General features: G+C 42.5%; 1 protein-coding gene across 3 annotated transcripts in view; it reads left to right on the top strand.

Moving 5' to 3' along the window:
- The first annotated feature begins 721 nt into the window (after nucleotides 1-721).
- Nucleotides 722-11,937, top strand: part of BEAN1 (brain expressed associated with NEDD4 1) — a 96,952-nt gene continuing 85,736 nt past the window's right edge. For 2 of the 3 annotated variants that reach the window (XM_074286551.1, XM_074286550.1), the window contains exon 1: nucleotides 3,294-3,958. In XM_074286551.1, the coding sequence (XP_074142652.1) occupies nucleotides 3,925-3,958 (34 nt within the window). In that variant the 5' untranslated portion in view covers nucleotides 3,294-3,924. Of the gene's footprint in view, nucleotides 853-3,293; nucleotides 3,959-11,937 lie in introns of those variants that run through there. The other variant, XM_074286552.1, reaches the window with a different exon arrangement.

Raw genomic sequence — 11,937 nt, 5'->3', positions numbered from 1 at the left:
AACATTTTCTCCTTAACAAAGCCAATAGCCAGTTCATTAGCAAAAGCATTTACTAAAATGGCCTAACAACAATAGTTACAAGCATTTCCTCCAAATCAGAGTACTCTCTCACACTTTCTCTGTCTCTCTATCTCTCTCTCTGTCTCTTTCTATGTCTCTTTCTGTGTTTCTGTCTCTCTGTCTCGGTCTGTGTGTGTGTGTGTGTGTGTGTGTGTGTGTGTGTTATCTCTCCATTCTCTGTCTCTCTTTCTAGTTGTCTCTCTCTGTGTGTCTTTCTGTGTCTTTGTATGTATCTCTCTCCATTCTCTGTTTCTTTCTTTCTTCCTCTCTGTTTCTCTGTATCTTTGTGTCACACACACACACACACACACACAAATACAGAGTCAACAAGGGAAAGAATTGTAATAAATACAAAGTGAGGCACAAATGTAGTGAACACATATGGCCAAAGCAAGTAATAATTCTGGAATTAGTGGGCCTTGCTGCCTTTTCTTTCTCCTCAAGGTCAATACAACCTTGTCTGTAGAGTGTAGCATCAGTGAAAGACAAGTTGCTTCTGGTACACAGCTGTGATGACTTCTCTCAGGGAATGCTTTCTTAGATAAATGATTGGCTAAGCTGGGCTTGCTTCTCACAAGGTAATGTACTTCAGCTGCAAAGACCACTTTGTTCGGGGGTCAAGCAGATATCTAGGCAGTGATGCTGGTTCACATTCCTGCTGCTGGATGGTTTGGATAGGACACTCTTGACATTATTTAGCAAGATGATGCCAGAGGAAACTGGGTCATAAAGCTGAAAAACCATCTTCTCTGAGTTCCCATCGAATAAATCAATTGTCCAAGGCTCACAAAGGTGAGTTTTGCAAAATTAAGGTCTGTGAACCAACCCATAATGACATCATTACAAGGATACCATATTGCCTTGATGTGTATGAGGTGCTGAAAGTGATGGTGAAGATTATTATTGAGCAGAGGCTACTGGATGGGAACAAACAAGTTCTCTTCCACAGAGTTACTGTTGCCAAGTTCATCTAGGCTGAGCCAAAGCAGTGATGTTGCTTGACCACTGAGTTCTTCCCAGGACACAGCATTTCTGCTGGATGGTCAATCCACTGGACTACCTGAGTTCAGCCTTCAATAACCAATTGGCTTCAACCACTGGCTTGACATTCAGTGGAGTGTTGCATTAGCTGATATAGTGGATGGAAGGGTTGGGCTTAGAGTTGGGAAGACCCAATGTCAAATTCTACTTCAGACATCAACTGTGACCCAGGATAAATCAAGTGTCCTCAACTGTAAGATGATGATAATAATATCTACCTCCCAGGATTGTAAAGCATATTTGTTAAGCATTTAGCACAGTTCCTGGCACATAATTACAACATAAATATTAGCTTTTATTATTAAATAAATTAAATATTATTAAAGACCTTCAAGCACTATGTGAATTATAGCTATTATTATTTATTACTCTTCATATTTCCAGACTGAACATAGGAAAGGAAGCTACTGCCTCCAGACAGGAAGTGGGAAAGGAGGTGCTGAGCAGTGAATGTTGTGAATGTCTCTTGTTCAACAAATTTTTTTTATGTAAAAGTCCCCCTCCCTCAATAAGCTACTCCACAGTGACTTGGAGTAGTAACATTTAATTCAATCAGTTTTACCTCCCCTATTCCTTGGAGGATAAAAGATCTTATGGAGATGAGTAGCTAGAATTAAAGGTAAAAGCAACTCTCAATCCTTGCCTTCTCCCTGCATCTATGTCCCTTTGCAAAGCATGCCATTTTCTTAAGTCCTTCTTCTCAGCCATATAAACACCCCATCAGATCATTAGGACAGATCAGAGAATCTGATCATATATATTATATAACTTGGAGGGGATTTGGGAATCATCTCATTTTACAAATAAAAAACAATAGCTAAGAAAGGAAAAATTTTGCCCACTATCACAGAGGGGAAATAGCTAAATTGAGGGTCAAATCTATTTAAAATCTATATTGTTGTTATTGTTCAGTCCTGTCTGTCTTTGAAACCCCATTTGAAATTTTCTTAGCAAAGTGGTTTGCTATTTCCTCCTCCAGTTCACTTTTTACAGATAAGGAAACTGAGTCAAATAGGGTGAAGTGACTTTGTCTTGCAAATGGTCCCAGAACTTGCACGAGTCTGAAGCCTGAGTCAGCACCTGGAGCGCTATCCACTTCGACTCTTAGCTGCCATCTCCATACTCTAATATTATTATTCTCCTCCCTTACCTCCCTCCACAAGTGTCCTTGGTTTAAGGCATCATCAGAAACCTCATTGTTTAAACCTTAGGCCAAAGCTTCACACTGCCTTGCCTTCACTATTTCTTCTGTAATTGGACAAACCCAGGGCTTGGCTAAGCATGTGGAGGGTAGGGAAGAGGAGTGGTTGGCATTTCAAGGAAGTTATAGGATTTATAGGAATAGGCTGTGTGATCTTAAGCAAGTCACTTAACTTTTCAGAGGGTTGGATTAAGGGGGAAGTGGGGAAGAGCTGTCCATGAACTTTTAAAAAATGTTTTAATAACTATTTCAATATAATGTATTTCCTTTGCAATGCTGTGTACTTTACATATGAATTGATAATCATTCTGAGAAAGGGGTTCACAGGCGTCACCAGACTGCCCAGAGAGTCCAAGGTACAAAAAGCTGCCTTCCAGTTCTAAGATTCCCATTCTATCCGAACATGCCTTTAGGCTTTCACCTTGCAGCTTCCAAGATCCTTTCATCTCTGATATTCCGTGATTCTGCGAAGATATAACTAACCCCTGCCACGGGAGCCCAATCAATTAACGAAGAGACCTCGGCACTAGGGTCACTTTCTCCCGCTCCTTTCCCCCTTCCTTCTCTTTCCCTCACTACTCTTGCCCTCTCCCCATCCTGCTTTAGAGGAGCGGTTGAGTTTGTTTTCCGGAGGCGGCTGCCCTTCCTTACCCCCTGGGCACGGCGACTGCAGATCCTGCGGCACCTCCCCCGCCCCCACCCCGTCTTTCGGTCCTCTCTCGGGCTCTTCCCCACCCCCCTCTTCTCCACCTGTCTGTCCTCCCCCGCTCTGGGTGGAAGGGTTGGCTCCTTTCTCCCCTTCTCCATCCATGTGTCTCTCCCATTATGTGTGTGTGCTCGTCTCCCTTGTCTGGCTCTCTCGGCGCGTGTCCGCCTGTCTCCCCTAATCTCCGCCGTGTAGGTCTGTGTGTGTGTACAGTGTGTGTATACAGTGTGTGCGCGCGCGCGTGTGTCCCTCCCTCTCCCTTCTCCCCTGAACTCTTTCAAATGTGACACATCCCGCGGGGTGAAGCGGTCGGCCCCAGAGTAGGCGCAGCCAGGGCGGAGCAGCCAAGCGCACGGAGCCCCGGAGCCGAGCCGGAGCCCCAGCCCGAGCCCGAGCAAGCGCGGGGGCATCGCACTCCACCGCGCTTCTCGAGACACCCGGCCGGGGAAAGAAGGAGAGAAGGGGCGATGGGCGGCGGCCAGCGATCCCGGCGGCCGCCGCTCGCCACGGCCAGCGGCCCAGCTCGGAGCTCGTCCTGAAGGAGGCGGCTCAGGATTCCCGGGCTTCCCGGCGCCCCCAGTCCCCCGGGGTATGGGCTGGACTGCAAGGGATTGGAGCGCGCCCAGATCCGCCCCCGGCCCGGCCCCAGGGGACCGAGCATCCCGCTTGGCCAAGATGCGCCCAGGGCGCTCTTAGGCGGAGGCGAGCGGCAGCCCCCAGCCCAGCTCTCACCGACTCGCCACTGGCTCCCGGCTGCCCTCCCCGGCCTTTCTTCCCCCAGCCGGAGCCCACGGGGGCCGGGCCCTGCCCCGCCCAGTCCCATTGCGCCCCGCCCAGCCCGGCCGAGGAGGGAGAGAAGGAGAGACGCCTGGCCCCCTCTCCGCCCCCCGCGGTGTAGCTCAGGAGCTCAGGGCGCATGGAGAGGACCGCGGCTGGCTGCGTGTGCCCGGGTAAGGGGGCGCCGCGCTAGGCGGACTGCGGGAGGATGGGGGGACGGGGTCGGTGGTTAGGGGGAGGAGAAGAGGACAAGAATGAGGGATGGACGGTGGGGGAAGGGAAAATCCTCCGTCTCGCTTCCCCGCAGTCCCTTTCCTGGTCTCTGCAACACCCCCACCACCACCTTCCTCCCCCTCCCCCACCCCCTTCTGCCCATCATCCTGCGCTCACCCAGTCCTGGGTCACAGCTGCCGAAGGAACTGGCAGACGGACACACTGACACCCTCCCCTTTTATGGCTGGGAGTTGTGGCCCCTGCCAAAGGACAGAGGAGAGAAGGAGTCCTTGGGCAAAGCATCCCTTCTCGACTCAGTTTCCTCATGGGTGAAATGAGGTGGGAAGGTTAAATCTTAGGATCAAAAGCTCTAGAAATGGAAAGGACTTTAAAGAGCTCTTCTAATTCAACCCATTGACTTTGTGAGGGGGAGAGCTCAACCCCCGCACCCCCTCCCCCTCAGTCTCAGGTCTGTGAAAGTTTCTATTCTGCAACTTGCTCTTCCATTCCTTCTTCTCCTCCTGTTTTCTCTTCCCCAATCTTCGCATCCAGTTCCTGAATGGAGTTAGGGGTCCCGCTTGGAAAGATTCTAAGAGGCAGAGGAATGAGCCAGAACAGAAAGAGAGAACTTTTGGAACCTTTTTTTTCCCCACTGTTGTCCCACCTGAAATCACCACCTCATAGCCACAAAGGAGGCAAAACTAATCCAGATCCGAGAGTGAATTGTTATTTGAAAGAAGAAAATATCCTTGGGTGTAAGAGCTACAGAGGCAGCTTATTTAGGGGAGCAGAATTCAAGAGAAGAGTAAGGTTTAATTTCCCAAGCCCTCGCCATCATCTTCCAGGCCCTCTATTCCTGAGCTAATCTAAGCACACAAGTGGTGAAGAAGGGTTTGTGTAGGAAAATATTTAGAGAAAAGTTTATGGGAACATCAGGAGCTGCGTCACCTGCACTCCTCATCCTCTTATAAAGTTTATAGAATCCAAATAATGGGCTGAGCATTAGACGAAATCAAATTAGACTTTGAAATCAAAAAGCTTGTGGGAAGAGCTCCTGTAACTGCCCTCATGTGGCCCCTGGGTCACCTGGAGAAAGACTCTGGGTTTCAGTTTCTTTAAATGAAAAATGAAGATTTTAGACTAGATGGTGGCTAAGGGACCTTCCAGCTTTATGATTCTCTTTATTTCACCTAACTATTCACTTCGTCCAGAATGGGAAGTACTTACTCCTAAACCTCAATTTTTTCATCTGTAAAATGTAAAAATAATGGTTGTCCCACCTTCCTACTGTTGTTTTGAAATAATGACTTTCTCTGTAAGCTGAATCCATGTGGATTGTTATTATTTACCCCCCCCCCCCTCCAGACAGAGAAGTGCTTCTTTCGTATTTAAAATATCTTTGTGGAAAAAGAAGTTTTAGCATAGGCTGCATTTTATCCAGATGACTTTTATATGCAAGAACAGGGCATGTTCCTGGTGTAGGTTAGTGGGTGGCAAACTCCCAGGGGCCAGAAAACTCTTTTCTTCATCTAATTAGGCAGCTTTTTCCTAATCTTTTTAAGAAACATTTAGCTGGTGATTAGTCCGTGGTTCCTGTGCATTTAGCTTGGTGGTCTCCAGGCATTTCATTTAAGCTTTTGTTCCGTGTCACTTGACCCTTTGTTCCAAGATTAGATCATATTAACAGTGTTTTGAGTTGATATTTGGGGAATCATTGGATCATAGATTTTGAAAAATAAATAAAACAATATCTTCCTTTTTACAGATGAGGAAATTAAGGTACAGAACTATCAAGTCACTTACCCAGAGTCACATAGCTAATGTGTCTGGGTGATATTTGAACCCAGGTTTTCTTGATTCCAAGAGCAGCATTCTATCCACTATTTTACCCTGCTTCCTTGCCCTTGTCCTGTCTGAGTCAGATTTCAAAGTCATTGGTGAAGATTTGGAAAAAGGAAAATGGAGGTGGAAAACAGGAGAGAGCAGCAGCTTGTGAGAACAGGTAGTTAGAAGTGACTGAGACTTCCTTGTCACTCAGCTTTTAGAAGGCAGCAGGACTTAGGTCTACCTTCTGGGTAAGCCTTTGATTCTAGTACCTCCCTCCTCCCCGCAACCCTTCCCCAAAGAAATTTGTAGATCAAAAGCAATTTGTTCTGATGTATAAAAACAGGACTTTGGGCTGGTATGGAAATAACAGGAAAGGACCCTAATTGGGGAGGCAAAGAGGGGAGAGGAAAACAACATGTGTCATTTATTAACATCTGGCAACCAAACAAAAATCAGCTGTTGTTAAGGATCTTGTCCTTCCCAACTCTCTTTGTCTGTTCCCTCCCCTGATGCATAAGAATAAATACAGTGTATTAGAAAGAATATTGAATTTGAAGTCAGAAAAAAAAAAGTGGGGGGCTTGGATCTCAAGCTCTGCTTATAAATAAAAAAGAGACAAATTGTCTTTCTGCATTGCCTTCATTTTCCTAATGTATCCTGGATCCCCTGGCCATCCCTTGTAATCAAGAATTTTTTAAAAGAAACATAAAATGCGGTTCAGCAAGACTAACCAAAACATGAATCAAATCTGACAGTGTATGCTATGTTCTACCTTTATTGTTCCCCATCTCTATAAAGACAGAAGAAGATATATTTTTACATCTCTTTGAGATCAGGCTTGGTCATGATAATCACAGTGTCCAATTTTGACATTAATTGTTATTGTTCTTCCCAGTCACACTGCTGTAGTCACTGTGTATACTGTTTTTCTGATTCTGCTTTCTTCACTTTTCATCAGTTCCTCTAAGTCTTTCCATATCCTTGTGTGTTACTTTTATTCTTTATTTCTAATGGTGAAGTAATAATCTTTTATATTTGTGTACCACAATTTGTTGAGCCATTCCTCCAAGTCATGGACACCTGCTTTGTTTACAAGTCTTTCCAATGACAGAAAGGGCCTGATAAACCTATTGGACCTTTTTTTCTCATTTATCTCTTTAGGATACATACCTAGCAATGAGTTCCCTGGATCTCATTGTGTGGACTTTTTATTTAGTCCCATTCTTAGCATACATCCAGGATGAGTAGACAAAGCCACAGTTCCACCACCATGTGTTCTTAGCTTTTCACAACCCCGCCCACATTGACAATTCCCATCTTTTATCATCTTTGTCAGTTTACTGAATGTGAGATGAAATCTCTGCATTGTTTAGCTTTGTATTCCTCTACTAGTAGTAAGTTGAAGAAGTCTTTCTTATGTGATTGTTAATAGTTTGCAGTGCTTTTGAGACCTATTTGTTCATATCCTTTGATTACTCATTAGAACAGGATTTGTGTTGTCATGGATGGTCAATTTCTTTATCAGTGTAATAAAAGAGTTGGGCAAAATGATTCCTAAGATTCCCTCTAAAACTAAATCTTAGGAAACTATGAATCATTACCCCCACATACATGCTTAGGTTTTTCCTTCATTCTTTCCCGAGTCTCTGAAAATTCCATTTATATATTGGAAAAAGCAATTATTTTGATGTCTATAACTAATCTTTTCTTTTCCTCACTACAAAGGCTTGCCTTACAGTAAAACACATTCAGCTGTATGGTTGTGAATATTCTTCTGGGAGTGCTCTAGTAAGTCAGGAAGCCATTGCAAGTACAAGCAAACTAATTTCTACTGAAAGACAGATAGGGGAGGAAAAAAAAATATGCTAGAAGTCAGACCTCTTCCCACTTATTGCCTCATAATTGCTCTGGGATTGGTTTTCCATTTCAAATATGTTTTGGATCATTTCCATGCCTTTAACACCTAGGATCATAAGATCTTGGACTGGGAGGGACTTTGGGAATCATCTTGACCAAGTGAGGAAACTGAGGCTCAGAGAGAAAAAATAGCTCTTTGGAGTAAATTAATAACAAAGAATTTGAACCAAGAACTTCTGGCTCTAAAACTAGAGCTCTTTCCACTGAACCATGCTACATTTCCATCTTGGGCAATGATAGCCTCTCAGCATTTGGCTGGGAGCTTTTGCTTAGCTGGAGCCCCGGGAAAGGAAAGATGATGTTGAAGGCTGTTGGGAAATTCCAGTGGTTCTGGCAATCAGCAGGAAAGTCTTAGGAGTGATCTGGCTGCAGGGAGGGCAGGCTAGGAAACTGGAGAGAGCCAAATTCCATTTACTCCTTTTAAAATTTGCCTCTGATTCTTAGAACACAAATAAAAGTGATGAGAATGGGGAGCTAAAGGAAATAGTTTACATCTATGGAAATCAGACAATTAATGCTAGAGAGATCTTAAAGGGAATCTATTTTAAACTCATCCTTTGAAAAAAGTTGGGGGGTGGAGAGAATACAGTCTGAAAAGGGTCAGTGACTTGGGATTTGCACACTCTAAGCTAATAACCAAGTTGGAACTCAAATCCATGTTTACTGCTTTACGAGTGTTCTTTCCATCTCACATTGTGCTGAGAGACTGGAATGACTACAGTTTCTTTTAGCAAGTCAAATTAAATGAGATTTCATGGATAATCATGGAAGATTAGAAAGTTAGAGCTGAAGGGACTTTAGGAATCATGCAATTCAGGAGCATCCAAGTGTATGCTTGTGCTCTGAGGAGAATCAATTGTTAAAAATTCAGTGCAAGCATTTATATACCTAGGGAATTGGCAAATGTCTCAAAATCAACAAACACTAAAAATTGTTTTGTTGATTATCTCAACTTAAGAAAGTGACAGGGAAAATTTTAACGCAGATTAAACTTAAAAATTCAAATGAACATTTCTTTTATCCCCAAGAGATCTGCTTATTGAAAATTTACCAGTTCGCTCCTGGGAGCACCTAACTTTTACAACAGTAGCCTGCATGGCTAAAAAAAAAATTATAAGTATGCAGGATATATTAATTTTTTTTATGTGTTGGCTAAAAAAGAGGGGTTTTTTTGCACTGAAACAAAATTAGGTCAACTTTTTTTTCAAACAAAAGTGAACATTTTTAAGGATTGTGCTAGTTGTTTCTCAATCTGAGAGTTGAAAAGGATGCCAGAAAAAATCCAGTTCACAACTACTTGTACAGAAATCACCTCTACAACAGATGCTAATCCTCTACTTGAAAACCTCCAATAAGGAACGTATTACCTACCAAGGTAGCTCCTTCCATTTTTAGACAACCCTAATTGTCAATTTCCTTATGTGTTTTCCCTTCTGGAACACTTCCCCAACTGTCACTTCCATTACCAGGCAGAGGCCCCAGAGGATGCTGACTACAACTCCATGAAGGCTTCTAGGGCTAACCCTGAGGCATTGAGATCTCTGGTAATATAGTTCCTGAGCGCTCACCAATATGTTCCCCATTATCAATAAGCCAGTTCAATTCTATTAGCTTTTATAAAAGGAGTTTACTGAGAAGGAATAGCAAAAAAACAACAATTGTTACAAAACAACCTTCCCAAACAAGACTGTATTCAACCCTTACACATTTAAGATCATTGAGAAGATAGGAGAGAGAAGGAATAAGTATTTATTAAACACTGACTATGTACCAAGCACTGTTAAAAGTGCTTTACAAATTTTAATTCATAGAGAGTAGTCAAGGTGTACATACAGAGAGAATTCATCTGGCAAAGAGGTACTTCCTAACCTCAGAACACCATTTTCCTCTCTTGATTGTCCTCAAGAAGTTCTCCTTAAGTGAAGCTTACTACTGGGCTCAATACAGTAGGTTCAACACATTTCTAGAGTCCCTAACCAATGCTTCTCTCTGCCCCTACAGATCATGATAATCCAGGCCACCACAACTCTGTGAGGTCTTTAGACACTTCTTATGTCACTGTCTACTATTGTTTCTGTGAACATGACTGGTGGAATCTCAGAACATCTCAGACTCATGTGGTTCCTGCCAGAACAATTTCATCTGGGGATATTAATTTACCTAAGATTAAGAAGGAAAATAAGTACAAAAGAAACACAGATATATAACAACCAAATGGGAGATAGGGCAACCACTCTTCCCCCTACCTGGCATCTCACAGCAGTTTTATGTCACTACCAGGAAGGAAAAAGAAATCAAAAGATCAGTAGCCCCTTTTGTACCTGAACTCAGCCCTCCTGAGTCATTATTTCTCTCAGTTCCTGCCAATTAAGAGACTTTTTGTCATAATATTCTACCAACCCTTCAATTACTCTTGACCAAAAACTGGCTCTCCAAAGTACTACTTGTAGAAATGGAACTAGGCAGACATGTCTGCTGGCTAGGAAGGGCAAATCTGAATATGTTCTGAGGACTGAGCTGTCATTGGCTCTTTACACTTAATATCAACACAGATCTGCTTCTAGGCAACTTCTATGCAAAGATCCAAGCTCTGCCCCCAGGAACCAAGCAATTCAAATCAATGAACAATTATTAAGAATTTAACAATGTGCCAGGCATGAAGTAGGCACTGGGAATACAAAGATAAACTCCTGCCCTCAAAGAGGGCTGGAAAGATACTGGAAAGATAATAAATTGAATCCTTCTTCTCTAATGTCTTTTTGGCATTTAAATATTAGAATATAGACATCACCAAAAGCTTCTCTTCTCCAAGCTAAACATTCCCAAGTAATTCCATAATTCTAGGCACTGTGGTGGAGTGGAAAGAGCACTGTATTTAGAATCATAAGATTTGTATCTCCCACTTATTAGCTCTGTATCTTCAGTCAAATTATTTAATTTCTCTCCAACTTAGTTTCCTCATCTTTAAAATACAGGTGATAATTTGTACCTTGATAGGTTATTGAAAAGATCGAATATGATAATAGGAACTAAACATTTTGAAAATCAAAAATAATAGTAATAGCAGCAGCAGCCGCAGTAGCAGTAGAAGAGTAGCAGCAGCAGCAGTAGTAGTAGTAGCAGCAGCAGCAGCAGTAGCAGTTGTAGAAAAAGTAGTAATCGTGTAGCAGCAATAGTAGTAGTAGTAGCAGCAACAGTAGCAATAATAGTTGTAGCAGCAGCATCAATAAGAGTAGTAGTATGAATAGTAGTAGTAGAGCAGCAGCAGTAGTAATAGTACTAATACTAGCAGTAGTAGTAATAGTAGCAGTAGCAGAAGGAGGAAGAAAAGGAGGAGTAGAGCAGCAGCAGTAATAATATTAGTAGTAGAAGAAGTAGCAGCAGCACAGATAGTAGTAGTAAAAGTAGTAGTAGTAGCAGTAGCAGAAGTAGTAGTAGTAGAAATGGTGGTAGTGGCAATGGTAGTAATGCATTTATATATCACTTAAGATCTAAAAAACTTTTTACAAAAATTATCATTTTATCCTCACAACAACCCTAGAAGATAGATGCTGTTAATAAACCTATCTTACAAATGATGTTAATGGAGCAGGGAGAGTTTAAGTGACTTACCCCAGGATCAGCCACTTAGTAAGTATCTAAATCTGAATTTGAATTTAGATCTTCCTGACTCTTAAGTCTTTCACCCCATTAATGCCAGCTATTATTAGTCTTGATTAAGCCAATAAAAACTCTAATATTGAATTTCTTGATAGCTGTGGTTGGATTTAATCAGGAAATGCCAGAAGGCTAACTCCAGGTTTCTGTTAGAGATTCAGGGCTGCTTTAAAAGAAGCCAAATTTCCAGACACAGGGAGAAATATCAGTGCCGTTCCTCTGTCCCCCTTCCAAGGCAGATGGAATTTGTAGTGTTGGGTTCTATCTTAAGCACACATTTAAAGGAGGACATTTATGAACCAGAGACTGCTCTAAGGAGAGTGAGGTGAACAGAATGGGGAGAGGATTGGAGATTGGACAATTTGGAGATTTATTCAAGAAATAAGAAGCAAGTTAAGCCTAGAGAAGAGAGTTAGCAGAGACATAATTAATCCACAGGTATTCAAAGCTGAGTTAAATGGAAGATGTAATGGACTTATTCTACCTGATTTTAGATGGAAGGATTAATAGAATGAATGGGATCACTGTTATACAGTCA

This window comes from Sminthopsis crassicaudata, chromosome 2 (genome assembly GCF_048593235.1).
Source record: "Sminthopsis crassicaudata isolate SCR6 chromosome 2, ASM4859323v1, whole genome shotgun sequence".
NCBI classification, from domain to species: Eukaryota; Metazoa; Chordata; class Mammalia; order Dasyuromorphia; family Dasyuridae; genus Sminthopsis; species Sminthopsis crassicaudata.
Note: the sequence above shows the minus strand (reverse complement) of the source record. Positions and strands in the feature narration are given on the sequence as shown.